General features: G+C 53.2%; 1 protein-coding gene across 1 annotated transcript in view; it reads left to right on the forward strand.

Annotated features, from left to right (window-relative positions):
• The first annotated feature begins 8,976 nt into the window (after positions 1 to 8,976).
• Positions 8,977 to 25,623, forward strand: part of DPYSL3 (dihydropyrimidinase like 3) — a 42,188-nt gene continuing 25,541 nt past the window's right edge. Inside the window, exon 1 of the mRNA XM_064458203.1 lies at positions 8,977 to 9,389. Within this exon, the coding sequence (XP_064314273.1) occupies positions 9,084 to 9,389 (306 nt within the window). The 5' untranslated portion in view covers positions 8,977 to 9,083. The remainder of the gene's footprint in view (positions 9,390 to 25,623) is intronic.

A 25,623-nucleotide genomic window follows, 5' to 3' on the forward strand; every position in this document is an offset into this window, starting at 1 on the left:
GGTAACAACCCTAACCCTAACCCTTTGCCAGCCCAGTTATTTTTCATCTGAATTAGTGAAAATTAAGTAGTAGTCCTGGCCAAGGCAAGCACAGGTTCTATTTCCTGCAAGACATTAGTCACTCCAGTTTAGAGAATACAGTTTTCCTCCAAAGGGATAGCACATGGACCGACAGGCAAGCAGACTGGGATCTTTCAGTCACAGCCTGGTGCCTGTAGTATTTACACAGCTGAGATGCTCATGTCATGGGTTATACCAGAGGTTAGAGAGCCGTGACAGAAAACGTGCACAAACGGCAGCCCTGCCTACGTCACTAGCCTGGCCAAAACACATTGCACCGCTGGCTTCCTCACAGCCAGAAGAAAACAAAGAAACAAAAACAAACAAACACACAGAGTACCTTTAAATCCACTATAATTCTACTCTGTTGACATCTAATTACTGATTATAGAGATGTAATCGCTAGCATGTAATCAGTAGTTATCTCTAGATACGCCACCTGTTTTTGCTGTAGAGCATCAGCGTACTCTCCTGAAGCTGTGGGCAAGGAGGTTGAAGGCAAGATCACTTCAGGCCTGCAGCGGTTGATTAGGTCAAGTGCAACACTGTGGAAACAAGGAAATCTCAGCTTAGTCCTCAAAGTCCTGTCTGGGAATAAAAGCAGGCACAGAGAGGAGTAGCTGGTGATCCCTGGGACAGGCTGGAAAGAGAGGGAGTCACGACAGAAGACTGGCACTTGAAAGCAAGTCAGCATTTGCTGTGACAGCAAAGACTGAAGGTGGAGTTCTTGAGAGCGAATGGCCGAGCCAGGTTTCACAGCTTGGGGGACAAACAGAACCGGTGTAAAGAGACTGACTGCGAGAGGAGGAGAGGTGGGCAGGGAGGCAGAACATGAACTCAAAGGAACTGGGCTGACTGCTCTTGAAGTGACCCTGGCACAAGTCTGGCAGAATATTTTGGGCTTCAAACTGATCCAGAATGGGTGTTTTCTTACATAAATCCATCTCATCCGGTCCCTAACAGTCCACTCCACACCAAGCCAGACAGCTCTTCCAGTGGCTACAGTCTCACCCTTCCTCAAACTGATGCTGAAAATGCCCACTGACCTGCAACCTACAGAAGATGTCTACAGGTTTATTTGGTAGTTCCTGGAAGTCTGTAATTGCATCTCTGGGCTCGTCTTGAACTACCTCCATCTTCAGGCAAGGTGGCTGGAGCCGACGCCATGCGCAGAACCTCCTGGGTCGCCAGGCGTTCCTCCTCATTAGTTTGAGAGGGTCCAGCTAGCTATGTGGACTCCAGCAAGGCTGGAATATTTGGGTGTTCGTACTGATGCCAAATCTGTACTTCTGAACCTCTTAAAAACGTTATTTCTCTTGCCTTGTGAGAGCTTTATCTCCAGCACCTTTTGTCTCCAACAGCTTCACGACTGAGTGACTCAGTTTGCATCTGAATGTGATGCCTGCAGCACCACGAGAGTCCTTGGGCATTGAGGAAGAGGCAATAGTCCTTCCTTAGAGGGCAAGGAGAGAGAAATCTTCCCACAGGGAAGTTTTCAGAACTCCTATTCCACAATTATTATTTGTTAACATTTTGACCTTCTGCTCATTTCGGGAGAAAAAAAAACACATGTTGAAATGTTGGAATTTCCCATAGATTTTGCTCAGCACTAAACAAATCTGGGAACAAAGAGAATTACTCCATTTCAGAAATATTATTGGAATAACCCAGCACAGAAGATTATAACTTCCAACCGCTCATCAGTAGTGATGTCTGTTAGCATGGCAGACTCTGACAGCGCACAAGTCAGTCTGCGTGTGTTGTTGAAAGCTATACCCTCCAACAATACAACAGCATTTTGTAATAGAAATTAAGACACTATGAATCCACTTTCCTTGTGGCCTTGACATGAAATACTGAACAGGCTTTTGACAGTCAAATGTTTTTTTCTTTCTAAGTCTGCAGTGGTTTGACTTTGGTAAAGGATTTCACAGAAGAGACCACCCTGCTGTACAGCAGTCTGTCAGATGAGGTCTGTGCCTGTGGTGAAACCTTTCCCCAGCACCCGATGTGAAGGGTTGTTTCCCCCAACAGAACAGTGTTTCCATGTTGGACAACCATCCTGTTCCCATCTTTTCTAGTTTATGACAACACGAGGTATGTCCTGCTAGTCTGATCCGTTAACTCCTCTCATCCAGAATAGCACATCCAGGCGGGTAGGGCAGCACGTCAGCTATACCATGGAAAGCTGGGCCCAGTCACACGAAATGGCACATTCACAGGGTCACACATGAACTGTACGTCTAGGAACAAAGACATATCTATCAGCACTGGAAACTCGGTTCTGGAAAACAGTGATTTTACATTGGCTGAACATCAGCTCCCGGCATGACTTTGTGGCAGAGACAACTAATGCTAGTCCCTGGGTGTGTAAGCAGGCATATAAAACAGGAATACATATGGATGTAGTTAACATTGCTATACTATTGCCACGCTGCCTTCAGTTCTAGCTGCCCATGTTTTCACACAAAACTGCCACCCCTTCAGCCACAATCATAGCAAAAGGACTGGAAAACATGCCTTGTAGTTTATTCTCAAGGACAATACAATCATCATGACAAAGAAAAGGTTAAGCAGAACTCGATCACAGTCTGCAAGTGCCAATATGGGGGTGCAGATACTTGATACAGGAGGCCCCTGAAGCTCAAGGATGGATGTGTATGAGAGGTCTATTGGTCTGTTGCTGGAACCTGAAGTTGAGCACATTTAGAGAAGCTATGGGACGCCCATTTTTAACAGCAAAGGCGGGATTCTGTTTTAGGCCCTTGCCTGTCAAATACTCCCCAGCTCTAAAAGTGTAAATCAAGATCAGATACACAGAGTTGAGATGGAGAACCCCTTGATGTGCAGAGCAGCCTGGAGGATCAAAAAGATCTATTCTGACCTTCTAACCAACTATGTCTGAAAGTTTAGAAACTGGAGCATAGTGATGGAAGAAGCATCAGCCACTGGCCTTCCCTTGACGATGGAGATAGCTGGCTCATCAGTCTCCTGCCCTTCATGAACGTGCCATTTCTTGGGGAATGAAAGAACCCACCCATCTCTGACCTCTGCTTCTAACTGTAAGTGGGACAAGCAGATTTTCTTGTCAAGTTTGTCTCTTTCACTCTTTTATGTTTGTCCTTAGCCTGGTTTTCCCTGAGACACATGAAATGCAGTGCTGGAGGCTGTCCTGACATTGCTGCAAGAATGAATCAGCAAAACAATCCTGTTTATCCGGCAGTCTCCTAAACAGGACACCCTAGTAAATCAGGACTGCAGAGTAAGAGAAGGCAGCTCTAAGTTTGCATGAAACAAGATAACTCTAACTAATTTCATCATTGCTACTTATTGTGCACGTAATAAGGGGATACAGTTTTATCAAACCCTGTAGGAAGCAGATGGGGATGAAGAAATCCGTGTTAACCTGCCACTGCCCTGCTGCTTCTCAGTGCTCCTCCAGCTGAAGAGGTCTCTACAGAGACCTTAGAAGCAAATGAGCTATGAAACCAGACGTGCATTTATCACGCTAACAAAGTTATGCTGTCATTACGTCCCTTTCATGCACAATTAAAGATCCGCTGAGGCACTGGATCAGGCCCACAGGAAAACCAGTGTAAAACCATTTTGTATTGATTTGACATCAAGGAAGGAAATGTCCCCACTCAGGACATGGCTCTCCTTTGCTTAAGCTTGTGAGCGTTGGTGAAGGAGGGGGCCAAATCTCACCTAATGTCAACAGCCTATTTCCTTCAAATAACATGACATTCTCTGAGTTTAACGAGCATTGTGGTCACAGCTATGGAGCCCGAGACGCTTCCCACCCACTCCCTCAACTTTCTTTAAAGAGGCTGAGTAACTCCAGAAAAAGATGCAAGAATAAAAAGCTTCACACTAAATACTGAGAATTTCTGGCAGGCCCTTGTTCCTGCAAAGCCTTGTGTTTCTCTGGGGTGAAGATCAGCTGACACGCATTGCCAGAAAGCACTGGAAGTCAACTGATTCCTGCAAAGTCAGGCTGGCCACTGTGAGCACCCTGGGCCTCGGCTGTGCTCAGCTGCCCGAGGAACAGACCAACAGCGGTGTGACGCCTGCGCAGCCGAGAGCCTCTTCTCAGCGGGGCAGAGACGTCTGTGCAAGTGCTGCGGCACTTGCGAGGACTTTGTAGAAACTGCGGGGGTGGAGTGTGGTTGCGAAGTGGTGCTGACCCAACCCCGCGGGCCCCACTGGTGAGCTGTGTCCCCCGTGGGGCTGCCTGGGTGCTGGGGGGGCACCACGGCCATGGGAAAACACCCCTACGCCATCAGTGACATTGTGTCTCATGTCCTCACTCGTCACCTGGGAGAGAACACCAGGTCATTTCTAACGCAGATTGTGGATGACAAAAACTTCAGTGTTAATAAAGAGGGACGTTTAGTTTACCAAAATGGAAGTAAAGGTGAGGATGTGGCTGCTGCCCACGGGACCACGGAGGGGAAGGAACTCCTACAGCAGTGGGAGCACGTGAGCGCCGTGCGCCCGCAGACCCACGCTGCCCCGACGCGTCTGCCGCCCCGCGTCCTTCTGCCGCCGCCCCGGGGGCCTCCGGCGCCTCACAAACACACGTGCCTCCACCGTGTAAGTCACTACCGTGCTGTACGCAGAGGGAGGTGCTCCTTGTTGGTAGGTTACTAGCTCATGCTTTGAAACAGGGCGTTTGGTTTCTGTTAACTGATAGATGCCCATGAAAATCACCTGACTAAAGAACTCCAGTTATTTATCATTGATCCTGAAATTATCCGTTACTTGATAAAATCCAGTCACAGTATTTAGCACTGTGATTCTGCTTCACTAGCAGTCTAAAACAAAAATGAGGGCCAGTGGATTTCACCTTGTTAGTGAGACAAAGGAAACACAACAAGATCTTCAGTTTCTGGCATAGTGAGCAACTTCCAGTGGCACAGGCAACATTATGTGAACAAGAAGCCACAATCTGGGGTACGGTTCACTTTTTTTAAATCCTTTTCTGTTTTTATTATAGACAGAATGATGTTGTGTAGAGCATCTGGGAACAGGGAACCAGCACAGAAGTCTGCCAACAGAGGATGCAGAGTTTTACCAGTTAAGAAACTGCCTGCCGGCCTGACAAACAGAAAATGAATTAGCAAAATCGTCAGAAAATACCCAGCAGAGAACAATGGTGCCCTGGCAGCGGTAGGCAAGATGACCTAGTATGACTTATCTGTCAGTACCTTCACTGTCTGAATGATTCGGCTGGCAATTTAAACTCCCCTTCAAACATTTAAAAGAAAACACTTAGTAAGTGGGCAGCCTCACAGAGGAAATGCTTGTGAAAGTTATTCTGCATGTTGTGCCTCTCACTGGTTACTCAGCAGATTGGGAGCCCGCGATTCCCCTGCGTAGACACTAACAGGAAACCCAGCTGGTGCTGGCAGCAGATGACGAGAACAAAGGAAACCAACACAGGGGCTGAGTGCACAGAATAAGAAAATGCCCACCCCAGACAGGGTGATTATGTCCCATCTTATTAACTAATCCTTTCGCAGAAAGGGATTTGCCTAAAGACCATTTCTAAGAAGGCTGCATCACTCCCCCCATTCATAACCAGTGCGGTTCACCTTGTAACATGACTGATTTCCATTTCTGAGTGCTGCTTAATAAAAGCAGTTCTTACTCAACTAGAAAGACACAGTCTAGTCAGACGTAAATTAGAAGCTTGCCACTACAAAATGCAATTTCCCATAAAATAAATGTTCTTCCCTAAATCAGAATACTAGCCTATTTATTTTCTTTCAAGATACGACCAGCGGTGGCCATCTGTCAGGCTCAGCTCAGACTCCTGAACCACGAGTCCTGGAACACTCTTGTTCTGGGGTCCAGACACGAACGCAGTCCTCGAGCTGAGGAAACGCTCTGCAGGGCTGACCTGTTGGGTCTGCAGCAGCACCCATGTACATGGATTCAAATGCCTGCCATCTCCATCCGCCTTCGGATCAGGCTGAGAAGGCAGCCTCCATGGGCTCCCCTCCCTGATCTGTGTCTCTCATCTACTTCGCACAGACAAGTGAGAGGGGATCTGGTTTGCCAGCAGGACTTGAAGACGCACCACTCATGACTGTTTGCCTGAAAAGCAGTTTTGTCAACTAGCTTATAAACATGTGATTTAAAGAAAAGAAAATGTGCCTAATTACAGGGGACAGACATTTTGTCATTGTATAATTAAAAGCTCCAAATCTCATCTGAGACATACATATACAGAAATATAAACAATGTATTCTGCTGGGCTCAAAAGCAAGGCTATGGCAGTGAACACACACTGAACCCAAACCTCAGTTTTAATTGTTTTCTTGAACTAGAGGCCTTACGCCACCTAACAAAAAGAATCTTAAAGGCAAATGGCAATTTGAGAAGTAAACCCAAGACTGTCTTTTTATACAGTGAATAATTTCCATTAAAGGTCAGATTTTAAAGCCTTCGCTTCTTAGAAGAGCCCCTGTACTCCTTTACTGGTGCAGATAATTTCAGTGCAACCATTTGTGCAGCAAGGCACTAGGAAAGATAAACATTAGAATCAGGATTTGAATAAATATTGCTATTAAAGTACAATGCTGAAACTTTTGCACATTTGCAGAACCAGACAAAGGCCAGGCCCCGTTCCAAGGAATTTTAATTCCCCATAAAGCTACACAACCATATGGAGAGGGCCCAAACAAAACAAGGGGTTCACTCTAACTTCACTGTGGTCAGTGCACAAAGCCATGGGGCAGCCTATGGCTCAGGAGCATGCTTTCCATCCCAAGAAAGGCTCGCTTCCTCAAGTGCTATGACTTGGCACCTAGAAGCGGGGGCTCTGCTCACTGCCTCAAGTATTCTGGCCACCGGGTCTGAAATCAGATGGTATGTAAATTTTCCCCCTTGCTAGGGGCAGAAGCTGGCTGAGATGGTTTTCATCCTCTACTCAGTGGATCCAACTTGCAGTGGGAGAAAGGTAAATTCATTCACGGTAAGGCAGACCCTCAGGAAGGTAAAGACCCGGTGGGCAGCCACTGTGTGTGCATCTATTTGGACAGTTCTGGCTGCCAAGCATCCAGCTACAGTGGGAGAGCAATTGCCAGCAGACCGGTACAAGAAACTATAAAACAAACTAATTTTGGCTATTTGAAGGGATACTTCCTTCCTTAGCTGCCAGCACAGCTGCTGCCCCTGCACCTGAAACAGGACAGCGAGCATCACATGGGCAGCGGCACAGGGCTCTTCTCCCAGCACGTCCCTCGTTGGGTGAGCAGCGGGGCTCTGGCGCAGCCATGAAGCCCGTGGTGGTAAGTTCCATGAAGCCACAAAACCTCGGCAGGTGTGTATTGAAGTTCACAAGAGCAACCAGATTTAACCCTCTCTGGTGTTGCATTAGAGAAGGGGTAGACACTGACCAGCGTTTTACTCTGCTGTGTAACACAATGCTGTTAAAGTAACTCATCCAAGTTTGCTGAAACACTCTGTTTATGTTTAGTGCATCCTCTCTCCTCCTAACCCTTCCGACCTGAATACTTAGTCAAAATTCAAGGTTCTGTAGGTGGTTCCACTTAGGTGGAGAAAAAAGGGGCAGAATTAATGACGAGTCCAGTTACAAAAGCAGACTGCTTCCCAGAGTGCAAAAGGAAGGAAACAATCCCAAACTGTTTCCTCCCTCAAAACTTCAAGCCTCTGTCAGCCAGTGCCCACAGACTCCCTCTCCAGGCATAATCACAGGGTCATTGTTCTCCATGATGGGTCAGGCTCCATGTGAATTTTTCCGTAAGTGAGAACCGCCAGTCCTCGGAGGACTGGCAGAGACAATGGCATTGCTTTGTTTTCACAAAAAGAGGTTGGAAAAAGTGTAACTGACAACATCTCGTAACACAAATACACGGTGTGAGAAATTACAGGATGCTGAGCCCAGGTACTATGTACGCTTGTTCTATATAAAGAAATGAGCACTTGGAAAAAGAATTTTAAGTCAGAACTCCAGTTTCTGTGCTGCGTGATAGATTTCACAGGCTGCTACTCAGTTACACAGCCATTAGCGTATTTAAGACTCGGTCTTGGCTGTCACTCTGTCCTTCAGGCCTCCGATACTTTTGAAACGAAGCTGCAACGGAGCTCTCAAAGCAACACTTCGCAGTAGCCGATACACGGACCTTGCTCGTGCAGTTGTGCCTGGTGGTGTGTGTATGACAGGAACACGCGTGCACACGCATGTGAACAGTTACGCCTTGGTGCAGCTGACATTGCTTGCGCGTAGGCGTAAGGCATGCCTGCCCAGAGCGCCTACGCAGGGACTGCGGCCCAGGCGGAACGACGTGCGGCCTCGGCCCCGCAGCGAGCGCCCGTTTGCAGGCAGCACCCAGTTACCTGCGAGAAGAAAAACTCCCGAGCGCGCCAAGCGGGCCGCCGGTGCGTTTACGCGCAGCCCACGCGCTGACCGCGAGCAGCGGCGCACGCCACCGCAAAGCCACCGCCGGCTCCCCGCTCCCCGGGAGGCTGCACGGGCGTCCAGGGAACGGGCCTGGCGGCACCGGGCACCGCACCAGCCCCCCGCCCTGCCCCGCCCCGCCCCGGGGGCGCGGGAGCAGCCGGACTCGGGGCCGGGCGGGCAGGCGGCTGCTCGGGGCCCGCCCGACGCCGGGGACCCGCCGTGCCCGTGGCTGTTCCCGGCCGGCTCCGCCGCGCCACGCGCGTTCTGCCGCCGCCACCGGCGGGCGCGCCGGGCCCGGGCTGGGCCGGGCCGGTGGCGGGCGCGGGAGGAGCAGCAGCGGGAGCGCTCTCCCCGCAGCCGGCAGCTGACGGCGGGCGGCCGCGCTGCTGCGGCGCGCCCGCCGCCGCCCCACGCCCCGGCCCCGCGCCGCTCCCGCAGGCGCCGCCGGTGAGCGGCCCCGCCCCGCCCGGTCCCCGGCCCCGCCCCGCCGGCCCCGCCCCCCGCGGGACCGCCCGCGCCCGCGGAGCCGTCCCGTCCCGCCCGGTCCCGTCCCGCCCGGTCCGGTCCGGTCCGGTCCGGCGGCGCGGCGGGCATGGCGGCGGGCGGGCGGCGCGGCGGCGAGGAGCTGCCGGTGTACCTGGCGCGGCCGGGCGCGGCGGCGGTGCCCCGGCAGAAGCGCGGCGGGCTCTTCTGCAGCGTCGAGGGCGCCTTCGAGAGCAAGACCCTGGACTTCGGAGCGCTGCGCGTCGGGCAGCGCCGCGCCCCAACGCCCGCCCGCCCCGGCCCCGGCCCCGGCGCCGAGCCCGGCCCCGGCCCCGGCCCCGGCTCGGACACCGGCGAGCTCCGCGCCGCCTCCGACGAGGAGCGGCCCGGGGACCCGGCCCCCGCGGACGAGACGGTAGGGCCCGGCGGGGCGCGGGGCGGGGGCGGCGGGGAAGGTCCCGGACCCCCGGCGCTGGCACTTGGGGCGGTGCTGCCCGGCGGGGCCGGGGGGGGGGGGGGGCGGCTCCGGTGCCTGGGGCGCGGGAGGGCGGGGGTCCGGCCGCCGCTCGCCGCCGAGGCTGGCCCGGGAGGGCTTCCCGGCTCCGGCTGCCCGCCGTGTCCTCCTGCGTCTCCTCGCGGGGAGGAAGGCTTCGCTGTCATCCTCCGGCGTGCGGAGATCCTGCCTGCGGAGCGGGGTCTCGGGGGCGCTCGCCGCGCTACCGGCAGTGGTAAAGCCCAGCGTCGGCGTGGCTGACTCGGTTTACTACAGTTGGGTTTTTTATACTTTTATGAAAGAATACTGGTCTGTCCGTGTGCCCCCCCGGAAAAAAAAAAAAGGGGGGGGGGGAAATTTTGGAGTTCCTACAGCAAACCAGGCTGATCCTTATCTCGCATTGACACAAATCAGTAGTATCAGAAGCGAGGGACATCACGTTGATCAAGAGGTGGCACCACTGAAAGTATCACCAGGCACAAATTTTCTCAACTTAGGCCAAACTCAGGGTAATAATCGGATCCATCCAGCTCTGGGGTGTAGATCCTTCTGCCAGAGGGTGCTTGCTTTTTTGGTTCTGGTCCCATTTAGACCAGTGTGAGTTTGGCAGGAAGATGATTAAGGATAACAGTGTTGAGTAAATTCCTCAGCCGGGATTTCAGTGAGCCTGTTGCTCATTTACACGTGAGGCAACGAAGGCCACTGGCTGGCCTGGTGGTCAGTGAGGTCATTTGGGGCTGAACTTTTTAGTAAATAGTTTTCTTAAGGGCACTGGTTTTCAAGGATGAAGGGGGCAACTTAATAAAACCCGTTTTTAAAAACGGAACCAAAAATCACTGAAGCAAATAGCAAGCCTGCAGCTTAGCCTGAAGAAGTGGTGTGGTTGACTGGGGTTCTGCAAAAATGGCTGCTGATGTCCGGAGTGCAAACCTCAATAAACTGCAAGTGTTTGTGAGCTGGAGGACTAACCTCACCACCTAGAGCCTGACGGGAGCAGCAGCACTGAAGTGCGATGACTTGGCCTGTCCTGGGGAAAAGCACCAAGCTGTCCTTAATGTCTGGTGTCGTCTGGAGGAGCTTCTAGCGAGGCAGCAGGTTGCTTTCAGGTTTCTTCATTGCACTTTAATTTCTTCAGCCTTTGCTTTTTCATTTCTTATTGGCACACTAGTTGGATCCTGTCCTTGAGCTTTGCTCTTTTACAGGCTGTTTTACAGAGACAGGAACAAAATTAGCATTATTCCTATCAGTACCAACCTTGTCCATATGGTTTGAATAGAAGCGGCAGAACTGACCGCTGCCTTAACAATTTTATGTTGCTGCTGGTTGGAAGAGAAACAGAAACGCAACGATGGCCTGTCTGCAGGCTTTGCTATGAGCTTTTCTTTATTAACCGTACCAAAAATTTGACACAGTCGTATTCCCTTTTAAGGTCTTCTGTAGGCCCTTATCTCCACAGTTCCATAGCTGAGGTTTTCCTTCAAGAGCTCCTCTCTTCCTGATGATTTCTACGCCTAGATTTCTTCCTCTGAGGCCTTCCACCTGATAAGCATGAGGAACCAAACCCTTTTTATCTGCATGTCTTGTCTAAGATGGTGGGAAGCTTCATATATAAGTGTTCTTTTGCGTAGAAGGAATCATATGACTTGGTACTAAAGCTTTCAAGTTTAGGAGCGTCCCAGAGAATGACAGTCCCAGTGGGACATGCCCGCTGTGCGTACGGAGCCACGCTGTGTGCCGGCACAGCTACAGCGAGTTTGCTTGGGTTGAACTCTGCACATTCAGAGCGCACAAAAGCTCTTTTGTCAAGGCAAATCGAACTGCTTTGAATAATTTCACAGAATAAGAAACAGAGAGAGAGGTTAAGTCATCTACCCATGACCAAGTAGGGTATTATTTCCAACTTATCAGGAAAGCTGAGAGTAAGAGACTTGCCTGTGCACAGGACAGCAGACAGAGTTGCATCTCCTAATTTTTGCAGTGGGCAGTTTCTTGGAAGTACAACAGACCAACACGCTTTTTCTTTCTTTCCTTGTAATGGCATTAATTACAGTTAAAACACCAGCATTTCTGCAGGAAGACACCTGCAATGTGTAACTGACTGAGGCTAACAGGTGATGTCATGCAACCTGTGAGTGTAATACAGGCCCAGGTAGATGTTCCAATCTCACTTAGCTTTATCTCAAAGCCTATTGGAAGGACAAAAACTGAGCTGTGGATTCAGGCTCAGTGAAGCCATAGTTACACGACAGCGGTGGATGTGACTGAGAGCAGTCAAGTGCCGTGCCTTTGCTTCATCAGTGAGAATCTGAGCTTTGCCAGTTGATTCAGGGACAGGGAGCGTGACTGGTCACTGGGGCAGGGGGCCAAGGGTGACTGCTAAAGGAGGCCCTGGCTACGGAGGCTGCTGCCTGCCTGTGCAGGCAGAAGGGCTTTCTAGACTTGGCTACTCCCTGGTGCCCAGTCCCGGTGCAGGACTTGCCCGAACAGGATTTGTGCCTTTCAGGTGCTCTTTGCTAAAAGCAGGAGGCTGCTTTCCCTAGTACGAGGGTCTGCTACAGCAAGGGTTGTTGCTGCAGAACACTTAAGACTTGGAGGGCCAGCTTCTGGTCTGATCTAGACTATTTTCAGAGACCTTATTAACAAGAGTTAAATCACTCTTGTTACAAGAGTGATTTAACTTGGTGCAGGTTACCATCGGTAACAGCCTATGTGGATTCTACCCTTGTGAAGTTTTCCCGCAGTTTTCATTGAGAGCTGCCATGCCTTTTGTCTAACCAGGGTGGATTACAACGCTTATTTTACTATAACGAAGTCAGAGAGTTTCTCTGTAGGTCACGGACAACACCCTCTGAATTCCTGTGGTGCAGATGTTCACCAAGGGCTAGTAATGTATGAATAGATACTGGAGAGCTGCACCACTTGCTTTGAGGAGCAGGGGAAGAGCCTTATGTGGCAAAGGGATGCCTCTGTGCTCCGTGACTGGGAAGAAGGTAGACCAGAAGTCTGTAGTAGCCTCCTCCGTGTACCTCCTTGCTGCTCAGACGTGCAGAGACCCTGCTTTTTCACCCTCCTCTTCAGTAACACAGGCTGCAGCACTCAGTTTGTTAGCTTACCCCCAGACGCTTCGTCCTGTCCTGCTGCGTGGTTCTGCAGTGAAGTCGTCATTTCCAAGGCAACTGGCTGTGGTCCCACAAACACAGGATTGCAGCTTCACCGCAGGCTGGGGCACCTCCATCAGCCTGGCGGCCAGGGAGGAGGAGGAGAACAAGGAGGCTCCCACCCTTTGCAGGAGCCAGGAGTGTGAGGGAAACTACCAGGCAGCGAAAGCCGGCGAGGGGTCCGTCCCCTCTGGACGACCCAGTCCTTGGCTTTCTCCTGGAGGTAGCCGGTGTCACACGTGCCTTGTCATGTCCAGTTGTGTGACACCACTCAGACTGAGGTAGTGATAAATCCTGGGAAGACACGCAGGGCTGCCTCAGATGGAGAAGGAAGCTTGAACTAACTCCATTCTCTCTTAGTTTTTTCTTTTTCTGACACTTGTAAAATGTGCTATGACATCAGCATTCAACGTTTTTGTTTCCATTGCCAGTAATTTGTAACAGAAACACCAAGCCAACAGCAGTCTTTTCTTTACCAGTGAACTTAACATGATTGGAAAGTTGCAGTCGTGCACTACCTTTTAGCACAGTTTAAAATCTTGCATTTGTGGAAGGGATCATAAAGGACTTTGATAGCATTAATTCATAACTCAGCTTCTTCATAACCCCATTCAGCAGAGAGCTGAGAACAAGTTTTTGTTTTGGTTTTACTTTTTTAAGAGAGGTTTTGGAGTTATATTACTTCTGGTATTTCTACAAACAATAGGAACAAACCCAGACCACTGAACTATTTCCACAGTTGAAATACAACAGTGAAACCTATATCATAATTCATGGAGTTTGATGCTAAATACTCTGACCTTTATTGGAAAAAACCCTGCACATTTTTGTTTGTTGTTTTTTGGTTTTTTTTAAGAAATCTGATGCCTGAAGCACCGCAATAAGAGGTCAGTTCTTTGGCTGTTCATGCCGGGGTACAGATCATTGCCAGCAGTTACGCAAAACTGCAAAGTTTGATAAACCACCCCCCTGTGTAAGAAGACGCAGATACTAGATTTCATGGGAGTTAAGTGGTAGGGCTAGTTTTGTAAAGAAATTAGGCGTTCAGTTGAAGAGTTCCTGCTTGCTGCAAAGAACTTTTGTTTTACCAAAAAACCTCACCCTAACATGGAAATAGTTTCATTTATTGGACTGCCTTGTGGAAACGGTGCTTGGTTTCCTTCTGTCCACGTTCTTAGCTCCAGGTGGTGACGGTTCGCAAGCCGGCTGGCCCTGGTGTCGTGGGTGCTGCAGTCAGAGCAGGGAGCTGGCTGGCAGACGTGGGCACAGGGGGTACCTGGCCGCCGCACCCGTGAGGCACTGTGACTGCGTGCCGAGCGTGCACAGCTGGGGCTTTGGAAGGACGCTGCAGTTGTGATTCTGGGTGATGTTCTTGAAAACCTCATGCTTTTCCTGGGAAAATGTAGGTCTTTATGGAACTTTTATGCAGAAAAGAAACTGGGTTTTGCAGCCAGGTGTAAAAAAGAGGAGTTGACTGATCAGTCGGTCTCTCATTGATCCAGCCTGTTCGCATCCTTCTTGAAGCAGATCTCTCTCCTCTGAAAAGGCAGGGGCACTGGGTTGGCTGGCTGGCACAACCTCCGCAGTGACTGTTTCTGCTGGTGCCTGTCTTTTGTGTCAGGACCCCAGGACATGCAGCACTTAGAGGGATTCTGGCCTGGTGGTTTAGAAAGGGCTCATGTGCAGGGCAAGGAGATCTTTTCTATGTCCAGGATAGGGATAATAATGCTCTTTACCTTTGCAAAATGATACCCCAAAAGACTCTTTATTTAAAATAAAATGCCAGTGATATTTTTTCTCCACATTTAACAACTAATAATAGATCCTAGCTCTGGCACAACTTATGGGAGCAGTGGGGCATCACCAAGCATGCCACGAAGTATAGCGTATACAAGATGCCCTCCCAGTAGCCCATTGTAGCAGGTAGGAGAGGTGATGCTTCTTTTAATGCTGCATATTTCTTCTGAGGTTGTCAGAAAACACAGCAAGTCCTGCATGTGCAGTATTTTCCGACGCTGTGTCAGGAAGTCTGTTTTTATGAGTAGCTTCCACAGTAGCTGAGATTGCCTCTCCCTTGACCACAGACCAGCAGTGGGCTCGCTCAGTACTCTGGTGGGGGATGCCACAAGAAAAACACCTGCAGAGGATGTGGCATCAGTGATGCAGCAGCTTTTCTCCTCTGAAATGGTTCTGGCTGATGAAGCCTGGCAGGGTATGAGGGGCCTCTGTCCCTGCCAAGCTGCTGGCTTTAGGCTGAGGCGCAGAAATGAAGGGCTGATTCCCAGGCGTCCGTGGTCCTGACAGATGCTGAGACGCTTCCCAGGTAGTGATGATGGAGGTCCTGCTCAGCAGCCTGGACAGACGAGCAGGACAGAGGAGAAGCTGGGCTGGAGCCTGGCTCCCAGGGCCTGCTGGGGCCCGCCACGGTGCCTGGCTGCAGCCCCAGGCCTGTCCGTGCCTGTGGGACAGCCCCGAGGCTGCTGCTGCCCTGAGCTGGTCCCGTGCCACGAGCGTGGCCCGCTGGCACCCAGCCCGGTGTTTCCCAGCTCAGCCAGGGCTTGGAGCTGGTCCCTGGAGGTGCCCGCTGGCACCCAGCCCAGCTGGGACAGCCCCACTGGCCGAGCACGTGGAGGGGGGCCTCCTCCATGACCCCTCCGCGCTCAGCTTAAACTGTGCAAGGTGGGATCGGTGCAGCCCACCAGGCGCAGCCTGGGGCGGTGGGGTGGGGGTGGCGGGCGGCCTCGCTGCACCCTGCGCCAGCCCTTTCGCACGGAGCCGGCACCAGCCTCGGTGGTTAAAGCGGGGCGTTCGCTGCTCAGCAGGAGCAGCTGGAAACACAAGCTGGAACTTCCCAGAGAGAGCATCATCGGAGGTGTGAGCCGGGGGGCTGCCATCGGGAGGAGCAGGCCAGGGCAGAAACTGAAAACTTCCATCAGCCCCAAACACTTCTCGCCTGTGCCCGTGGCTGTCGCCGTCCTCTCACAGCACGGCTTCCCGCCATCTCCGCAGGACTCCTGCTCCGGGGCTTCGAGGAGAAGCCGTGGGACGTGCGTGGCCTCCCGGTGAGGCACCTCGTTGGGCAGCAGTGCGGGCGTTTGTCCGAGGGGGCCGGGCAGGAGGTGGCGAGGGCGGGATGTGACGGGCCGCTGTCCCCTGGGTCGCTGGGCGCGTGCTGCGGATGGCAGCCTGTGCGGGAGGCTGCACGCCCCGTCCCCGCGTCTCGGTGCCCTGCTGTCCCCGGGCAGGCTGCCTCGCCGCAGGGCAGCGGGGCTGGTACTGGAGCAGGGTGGCGGTGCTGGAGCTGTGCGTGGTCAGCCGGGAGCCTCCTGGCAGGTTGCGTTCCACTGACAAACGTACTGTGGGAGCCAGACAAACTACGTGAGCCGTGTGGACGCTTTCTGTTGTTCTTGCAAATTTGTGTGACTTTAGAGATGCCCATTTTAGGAGAAGAAGGAAAACAATGAAAAATTCTGAAAAGTAGCTGAACATTTTGGGATTTGCAATGCAAGACTCGCTGGTTTCTCACTTGGAAGAGGCTTTGTTGTGCTGGAAACTCCTCTAAGCATTTTTTATGAACATAGTTGAAAGTGTCAAACACAAACTTCAGTAGGCTTAAATTGAAATAAAACGTTGTGGTTTGACCGCAGCAAAATAGTTGGCTCTGTCCAAAATGATCTTTTCCTTTTCTTTTTGTTTGAGATGTCAGTACCTCCAACAGGCCAGGACAACCCCAGCTCTGCCTGTCCACCGGGTGGGAGGAGTGTTTGTCTGATACGTGCCAGGTGGGCCACTGGCAAGGCGGGCTAGACTTTTGGGGGCTTTCATTTCCTAATGAGGGTGTCTTGCTGACGGACAGGCAGCTGCCAAGACACCGTGGCTCCAGGAGGATTCAGCGGAGCCCCGGGGTTGTAGCTCAGCGGCTTTCCTGTGCTGCTCAGCTGCTACACTGCTCCACCGTTCTCGCGCGGCGCGCCCGGCCGCGCCTCCTCCCAGGCAGGAGGAGCAGGGCGCTCGGTGGGCTCTCACGCTGCTTCGCTTTTGCAGACAGGTTTTGCTCACAGTCCCGCCTGGGCAGTCGCAGACCCACAGGGGCTGGGCTGGTGTCTGTCTGCTGGCACCCTCCACAACGGACATGTGGGTCAAGGCAGCCTGGAAGAAGCTGATCTCTCATGGGCTAAGGGAGAGGACTTGGAAGTGGCCTGACCCTGTGCATAGGGCTGCCGGCGCTGGAGCGTGAGCTGGAAAACGGACTAGGCGGATACAGCTCCATAGGAAGGTTGTGTGGAGCTTAAAGGGAGGGTGTATGAACTGTTTAGTGGGAAGCTGGATGCATCTCTGTTAGAAGTGACTCTTCTCCAGTATGACTAGTGACCTGGAAGGAGAGGTACAGCGTGTGTGCAGGTGACAAGTGATGTTGTAAATGCCAGCTGGGGATGAACGATCGCAACGTGGTCTTGAGGACTCAGAGGTGCGAGCCAGGAGTGACAAAAAGATATTCAGCTCTGAAAAGTGCAAGCAAACAGACCTAGAGAAAGACTGTAAAATGTAGATGCCATTGCAGAGGGCATCAAAACAAGGAGGTTTTGTGATGTGACCCAGAAAAGTAATTTTGTATGTGTGGCCTAGTCTCCAGAGGTGGTCTGGGTGAGTGCAAAGCTGGTCACTGACAGCCAGCCCTAATCCGGAGGAAGACCATGGCAAAGACCAGCTCAAGCTGTGTTTGCTCTGTCACGTCACTTTGGGCAAAAGCTTTCCCTACGCGGACCCCTTCCATCATCACCTCCGCAAAGAGGTGGAAGGCGGAGGAGGTTAGATTTTGTGCTGGGGGGCAGTTGCTATGGATGGCTGGAGGAAATGGGAGGAAGAAACAAAAAACAAACATGCCAACAGCCTTCCTGGAGACAGGGCTGAGAAGCTGGAAAATACAGCTGGACCTTGGCTTGTTCAGCTGGGCTGGCTCTTGGCTGCGGGTTGGATCCAGCAGCATCTTTCCCATTGCTCTGCTGGGAACAGCTGAGCTCCATTTTACAACACATAGAGTTGGATCCAGTAATGGGTGTTTCTGTTCAGCTGAGGGGGGAAAAGAAGTGATGTGGAGCGGAGCCCAGACCTTTCTAGTCCTTGCTTTGCACATTAAAGGGCACAGATGGGTGCCTGTATTTCCCAGACTCGGGCTGGCCCGTACACGCTCTGAGGGAATTGAGTAATTTCAATGGAAATCCAGAAGCTCACCCCATGGGGGGAGCTAAGTGTGAAGTGGAAGCCGTCTCCTCCAGGCTTGGCATTAGCGTTTTGCCAGGGGTGACCTTTCAGGGTGAGCAGTCTCCTCTGGCCCAGGCGCAGCAGGAAGGAGGGGGGATGCAGCTGCCTGCAGCAGGAGCAGGCGTCCCCAGCGGGTCTGTGCTGTGCACCGTTGTCCCCACCGCAACAGGCAGCGTGACCTCAGAGAGCTCGCTGCCCCATCCCGGGTGCTGGTGTGGCTGCAGGCGTTGCTGTGGAGGCTGCAGAGTGTGTCCTGAGAAATGGGATTGTCAGCCTGTGGCATGAAAGCCTGCATCCCCAGCCATGCTGCCATGGGCCAGGCCTCAAGAACACTGACATTGGATTAAAGATGATGAGATGACAAAGCAGCCAGACATGCTGTGCTCTCTTTGTTTGCAGCAGCCGTGCTCAATGATAGCATCTGGCTTTGCTGGTGCCTGTGACTGTCACAGGACTCCAGGGTAGCGCTCCAGGGACAGCTTTAAGGCATCCCTTTGCCCGTCGTGAATGCACAGGGATGTCTGCTGTGTCACAGAAGCGGCCTGAGATCCTCGCACTGTGCTTGGGGACCTGCCAAGACCCTGTCCCAGCGTGGTCCTGTGGCCTGGGTAGCTGGTGTGCCTGGAAATGCTTGGGTAGCTGCTGCTTTGGCAGTCATCCCCAGAGAGCTGTCTGCAGGCTACCCTGTGTTGCACAGAAAGTGGGTCACAATGCCTGTATTTTTGCTAGGATGAGGTAAAGTGAGTTCAAATTGCACAAAAAAAGCTTCACAGAAGTTCTGTGTCAGTGGAGAAAGGCAACAACAGGTTATACCTTTCACATCGTGGTGGAATAGCTGAACCTAAGAAAAATACTGTTTCTCAAAATACATATTAAAGAAGTGAGGAGGGACCTGAATTTGGCTTAATCCTTCCCATCATGTCAGAGACTGTTACATGAGGGAGGAGTGGGAAGAGAGGCAGAAGGGACTGAGCTACCGTCATCGGATGCAGCACATGCTCCGATCCCATGTGGGATAAGAGTTGTGCCACTGTCACAGCTGCACTTACCCTGCACGTGGTGTGAGTCTGGATCTGGGTTTGGGTCTGTCTGTGGTTTACAGCATCATAAGGCAGATGATGCTTTCAAGTAGGCTGAGCCAGCCTGCTGGCAGGAGCCAGCCCCAGCCAGGTACCTTTGGTTTCAGAGGTGCCTGTGGAGAGGGGAGCTCTCCTTAGCCTGGCTTTTGCCAGGTAGAGAAGGGGTACCTGTGTGATCCCCGTGTCTGCGGGCTGGCAGTCTCAAACCTCCCACAGGGGTTGCAGCGAGGTCTGGATGTCCCTGGGCTTTCTTTTTTTGCGGGGTTCTTTGCTCCGACAGCACAGCAGCCTGCAGCAGGGCCTCTGCTCACAGCCGAGGACTGAGGAGTTATTTTAAAGCATTTTTTGGTACCCTGGATCATCACCCACTTGGCCGACAGCCTCCGTGTCTTAGCGTTGCTGGGAGGATCCTGTCCAGCTTGGATGTCTCCTGTCTGTGGGGCTGGCCATGGGGCTGGGGCTTTGGCTGCGGGGAGGGACAGGGAAGGTGGCAGCCGCGGGTCCCGGGGGTCTGGCCCTGCGCTCTGGTGACATCCTGTGGTGGGAGCGCCCGTCTCCAGCCCTGTGCTGCTGGCACTGGGCTCTCTGCCGGGCTAAGGGCCGGATGGGGGAAGAGCAATTCTCCTGACTGGGAATGAAATGTCTCTCGGGGCACCCCTCGTTTTTTCCTGCAAGCCTCGCTGTTATGCTCCACTACTGGTTTTTTTACTGCTGCTTTACTTTGGACCTTACTTCTGCACTCAGGTTTTAACTCCTTGAGCCCCCGAGGCCATTTACAGATTCGGTTTTTGCCGCCACGTACCCTTGAGTTCTGCAAGCCCAGCGCCGCCACCTCCTCGCTCTCGCGTTTGTCTCCCTTCCCTTTTTTTCCTGGTGTAATTCCTGCTGTGAGCCTGAGAGCTTTCCCTCTGGGCTGCGCAGTTTCCCCAGCCCTTCCTTCCCGCCTGGCCGCAGGGAGCACCGTGTCCTTCCCGCAGCTCGTCCCGCAGGGCCTGCGGTGGGGCTGGGGGCTGCGGGAGGCAGCGCCTTCAGCCCCCCGGGAGGCAGCAGTTCGTGAGTACTTCCCGCTGCCAGCCTGCCCGGGGAAGAGCAGCTCCCTCTGCGCTAACCTGCAGCCCGGGCAGCGAGGAGCTCCGGCAGAGCCCAGCCGTGCACCGACCCGGCTGCGGGTTCGGGAAGCCCCTGCCCCAGCGGAGGCCACCTCCCGCCTGAGGAGCTGCCGCCTGCTTTGGGAGAGGAAGGCGAGTCGATGTCCCCTGGGCACCTGGGCTGGAGCCCGGCAAGCCTTGCCCCAGGAGCGCTGCTGCATGTCCTCGGCTCGGTTGTGGTTTTCAGCCTAGGTCGGCTCTTCCGAGGCTTGCTAGGCAAGCAGTGCAGAGAAGGAAGACATCAACTGGGGAGGCAGCCAGGGAGCAGAAACCTGGGGGCTTGGGTGTGAGGCAGTATTGGGGTGGTGGTCTTGAATCCCCTGCCTGCAGCAGGCTCAGAGCAGGCAGGGGCAGGGTGTGCTTTCTGGAGCCGAGTCTCCATTATGACTGCAAACACTGGCTATCCAGAGGTGGGCTTGCTCTGGAGAAATGAAGGATCTGGTCGCTCATGAAGCCTGCTGGGTGCTGGGCCCCTCAGCTGCATCTGGTAGCAACAGCCCGCGATGAATGCCGTGTCAGTGTCACCAACTGCCCCTTCCCCCCTTCGCTCTCTGGCCACTGTTACACTTCAGCGTAGGTGGAGGTCAGGAGTCTTGTACAGTGGGCTAAAGCACCCTGGCGTTAGGCCTGTTCTTAATTGCCTCCATGGACAGCATAGGGTAGTCCACAAACTTCAAGGTGTCTCCAAGCCACGGGGTAGAAACTGATGTTTTTGTAGGGACATTGTCTTGGCGTTTGCTGTGGGCACACTGGAGTCGCTGTGGGCTCCTTACGGTCAAGGGCAATTCCTTCCAGGGACTTCTGCTTTTCCAGGGCCTTTGTTACGTTCCGTGAAGTGTCATCTCAGGCGAGGATTTTGTGAATGGCATCGTCTGTCACTCCAGTCTAAAGGAGAAAGAAGGGAATGGTCCTGAAATTGCTCTGACTTCTAGTCCTTAATAAGGCTGCAAATAAATTTTGGCTTGAACAATTACCCACCCTAATGTCAGTTTGGACAGGTGATTGAAATGGTGTGGTAATCCAGCTGGAGTGGCTGTAACACCTACTGCTTTTAATGTAATGGTTCCTTGAAAGCATTAAGCGCTGACCTAGAAGTTTAATTTGTTTCAGGCCATACATTTGCTGATTTCCCTCCTTGTTTCCACTGCCAAAGCCCCAATGTATATTCTAGCCAGGAGAAAGCTAAGTAGAGTTGCTCCACTGCGGAAAAACTTGCATCACTGCCCACCACCTGCCCCGTACAGCGCGGAGACTGCCTCCTGCTGCCTCCTGGCAGACCTCGCGTGTCCAGCACGAGCAGCTGAGCTTCAGATTCCTTCCCATTCATGTCTGCTCCAGAGAGGAGTTTAAAGAGCTGCAGAACTCCGTGTTGCCTCTGGGAGATGGTGTGGATGGTGGGAACGGTACAAAAGCCGGTGTGGCTGTGTTTCTCAGTAACAGAGCCAATGGGCTCTCTTCCCAGTCCCTCCAGCTCTGGCTCTCAAGTTGAACATCAGAGGTTGGGAGAGCTGGAGCCAACAACACGGAACAGTGTGATTATCAAACAGTGCTGGACTCCCCCACAGAAGTAAGGGTGACCCCATGGATATCAATGGGAAGGGGACAAAGAGCGTGGAGAGAGAGCCACAGCTCTGGGTCAGCAACCCTCTTCCTCCAGGGATGGCACGCACAAGCACAAGAAAAGCTTCTCTGAAGTCTGTGTGTGGTGGACGTTCCTGGTGCACTGGGGTAGGAGTGTGTGACCAGCCTTGTGAGACACTGCGTCCTGCCAGAGGTTCCATCTGGAGACGGTGCACCAGCTGCAGCGGTGCTGTCCCTTGGATTTACTGTGTCCCAAGGGAGCTCAGCCCCTGAAAACTCATCTGCTAGGAGGAAGAGGGAATGGTTTTATGCTGTCCTGGCAAGTCTGTTGCACGTTATGACATTTGAGCCCTGGTTATTCCATGACTGGTTATATTGACTGTGCCTCAGTTGTGGCTCTCTGAAAGAACCCTTGATCGCAGGCGTGTAGGGCTGGTGGGGTCTGCTTTCGTCCTTTGCACTAGCGCTGGGTCAGCAGCATCCTGGTCTTTACAGATGGGATAAGCCTGGCTGCTGAGCATTGACCGACCACAGTCAGAGCTGGGTTTATTTTGTTGACAACGTCCTTGCAGCAGCACATGCCTTCTACTCTCTGTTCACACCGCTGGTGTTCCACGCCATGCTCTGTCACCCATCGTGGCTGTCCACAGACATCTAGTGCCACGTTATCCCTGTAGGTGTTTCTGAGGATATTATGAGCTGTAAGAGTATTGCCATTTTAAAATAACTTTCAAACTGACCATGCTTCATATCGAGGATGTTTTGAAGCAGGCAAGTAACACCTTGCTGACTGCCCCGGGAAGAGGTCCTATGGAAAAAAAATCTTTCCATTTTGAATGTTTTGGGCCCAGGGCAGCATGTTTTACCATGTATTTGTGTGAGCGTCACATAGCAACTAAGAGGAAAGCACTTCTCTTCAAAAGGAGGGTCTGAAGTCACTGTGGTTGGCCAGCATCCAGGGGGCTGATGCAAGCTTGGCTCTTGAAACTAAGTGCTCAAGTCGGCAGCGTCTGTCTGCATAGTCTTTTATCTATTATTAACCAATTAACTGCTCCTCCACACAAAGTAATGTGGTACCACCCAGCATGGGAATACTTTTGAACTTTTGGAAAATGGGTGAGTGAAGTTTCAGGAGATTTGGTGACAGGAGTTGAGGGTCTTTCTCATGTCCCAGCCCCAGCCAGTCTAATTCCAGTAGAGACCAGGACCTGTTCTTGAAGCATCACAGCAGTGTGGCAAGAAGAGTACGGTTTGGTACCTTATCCTCCTCCCCATACCCTCCTCGGTCAGAGAGGCTGTGGCACAGCCCTGCTCTCCCATTCCCTTCCTGGTGCTTGCAGACACCTCCCTGCCCATGGATTTACCAGGGAGGGGGAAGGCTTTCAGCCCGTCTCCTGCTGACTGCTGGGGTGCACCAGCTCACAGGCTGCAGCACGGGAGCTGGGGGAAGGGAGGCAGCATGCAGTGGTCCAGCTGGGCCAAGCAGCCCGTGCAGTTTTGCAGATATCCTTGTAGTTGTGGCAGTAATAAATAGGTTATTGAGAAGCTGCTGACTTTCACTTTAAGCTGGTGAAAGCTTTCTGGGTTTAGAATAAATATGTATTCAGTAAAACTTTCTAAGACCTTTAGTGGAAGCGCACACAGAGTAACAGACTTGGTGAGTAATAAAAGCTTTGGTCTGGATTACTGAGCCAGTGGAGACATCAAAGCTTGTGGTAGGGGAGGGCTGCCATACCAATCTATGTACTTAAACCCTTCAGCAAGGCGAACATGTAATTAACACTATGGAGTGTGACCCTCCACTGAACCCCGGGAGCCGAGCATGCGCTCCAGACAGTCCACACTGTGATCACCCACTTCCCCAGAGCTTTGTAGTAGTCAAAGTCAGCTGCAGCATCAGGGGTTGTGCTAGGAAGGTTGCTTTGCTCGTGCATGCAGTGGCGAGCAGTGCTCTTCAGGCCCCTGCAGTGATTGCAAACCATAGGTTCTAGTTCAGAAAGCAAACTAGAGTGTTCATCATCTGGGTCAGATGTCTTGTTTTTCTAGCAGGAGCTAGAAATGAGATTTACAGCAATGCCTGTGACTGGTGTGGCTGTAAGATTTTTGACATGCCATTAGCTGCTGCCTGGCAGCAGGATCTGTAGGAAGATCTTGGTGGTGTTCATAGCTTTGCATGAGTGGAGTCATAGCTGGCCTGGGAAAGAAAGTGAGATTCAGGCCTGGCCATGGCTCTGCAGGGCAGCAGATGTGCTAGCAGCATTGTGGATGGCATCAATAGGACAGGGCAGAGAAGTTCCTCCCATCCATCACAGCACACCTCCCAGTCCTGGCGTCCCAGGCCCAGCATCATCTGCCTCAGCACACGCTGCATACTTGTAACCAATTCCACAGTTTAAACCTTCCTACCAAGATCACAGCTGCGGAAATATAGAAGTCAACACCAACTTGACACCAACAATTACAACACTCATCATGTTTACATAGGACACAAGATTCCCAGAGTTAGATGTGTAGTGCATTTTCATTTTTTTAAGTGTTGCCAATTCTTGTGCTTGTGAAAGTTTAAGGTGATACAAATGCACTCCAGCAGTACCAAAGAATTCCATTGTTTTAGAAATCTCTTTCGTCTTTACTTGCTATTATTACATGGAAAAGTTGCGGCTTGTGATGAGCCTTTTTTTGAGGCCTGCTCCCCTGGTTGCCCTCTCTGCAGGCTGGGCATGGGTTCAGACCTCACCCTGCACTGGCTGCTTGTGCGGCCCCTCCGCAGCCACCCCAAGCCCAGGGTTTCCCCAGTGGAGGGGCACAGGCCTGGAGGCCGTGGTGGGCCATGTTTGGTGTGCGGCACCTGGTGCTGGTGCCCAGCACGTGGCGCATGGAGGGCAGCAAGCCCTGCTTGGAGTGCGGTGCACAGGGAGTGGTGCCTGGTACGTGGTGCACTAGGAGCGGTGGTGTTCAGAGCCCAGTGCCCCATAGCCAGTGCACCGGGAGCGGTGCCCAGAGCTTAGTGCCCCATAGCCGGTGCACCGGGAGCGGTGCCCGGAGCCTAGTGCCCATAGCCGGTGCACCGGGAGCGGTGCTTGGAGCCCAGTGCCCATAGCTGGTGCACCGGGAGTGGTGCCCAGAGCCCGGTGCCCCAAGCCAGTGCACGGGGAGCGGTGCCCAGAGCCCGGTGCCCATAGCCAGTGCACCGGGAGCGGTGCCCAGAGCCCAGTGCCCATAGCCGGTGCACCGGGAGCGGTGCCCAGAGCCCAGTGCCCATAGCCAGTGCACCGGGAGCGGTGCCCAGAGCCCAGTGCCCATAGCCGGTGCACCGGGAGCGGTGCCCAGAGCCCGGTGCCCCGCAGCCGGTGCACCGGGAGCGGTGCTTGGAGCCCAGTGCCCATAGCCGGTGCACCGGGAGCGGTGCCCAGAGCCCGGTGCCCCGCAGCCGGTGCACCGGGAGCGGTGCTTGGAGCCCAGTGCCCATAGCCGGTGCACCGGGAGCGGTGCTGCTCGGAGCCCGGTGCCCCAAGCCGGTGCACCGGGAGCGGTGCTTGGAGCCCAGTGCCCATAGCCGGTGCACTGGGAGCGGTGCTGCTCGGAGCCCGGTGCCCCAAGCCGGTGCACCGGGAGCGGTGCCCAGAGCCCAGTGCCCATAGCCAGTGCACCGGGAGCGGTGCCCAGAGCCCGGTGCCCCCACAGCCGGTGCACCGGGAGCGGTGCCCAGAGCCCGGTGCCCCAAGCCGGTGCACCGGGAGTGGTGCTTGGAGCCCAGTGCCCATAGCCAGTGCACCGGGAGCGGTGCCCAGAGCCCAGTGCCCATAGCCGGTGCACCGGGAGCGGTGCCCAGAGCCCGGTGCCCCCACAGCCGGTGCACCGGGAGCGGTGCCCGGAGCCCGGTGCCCCAAGCCGGTGCACCGGGAGCGGTGCCCAGAGCCCGGTGCCC

This window comes from Phalacrocorax carbo, chromosome 8 (assembly GCF_963921805.1).
Source record: "Phalacrocorax carbo chromosome 8, bPhaCar2.1, whole genome shotgun sequence".
Taxonomy (NCBI): Eukaryota; Metazoa; Chordata; class Aves; order Suliformes; family Phalacrocoracidae; genus Phalacrocorax; species Phalacrocorax carbo.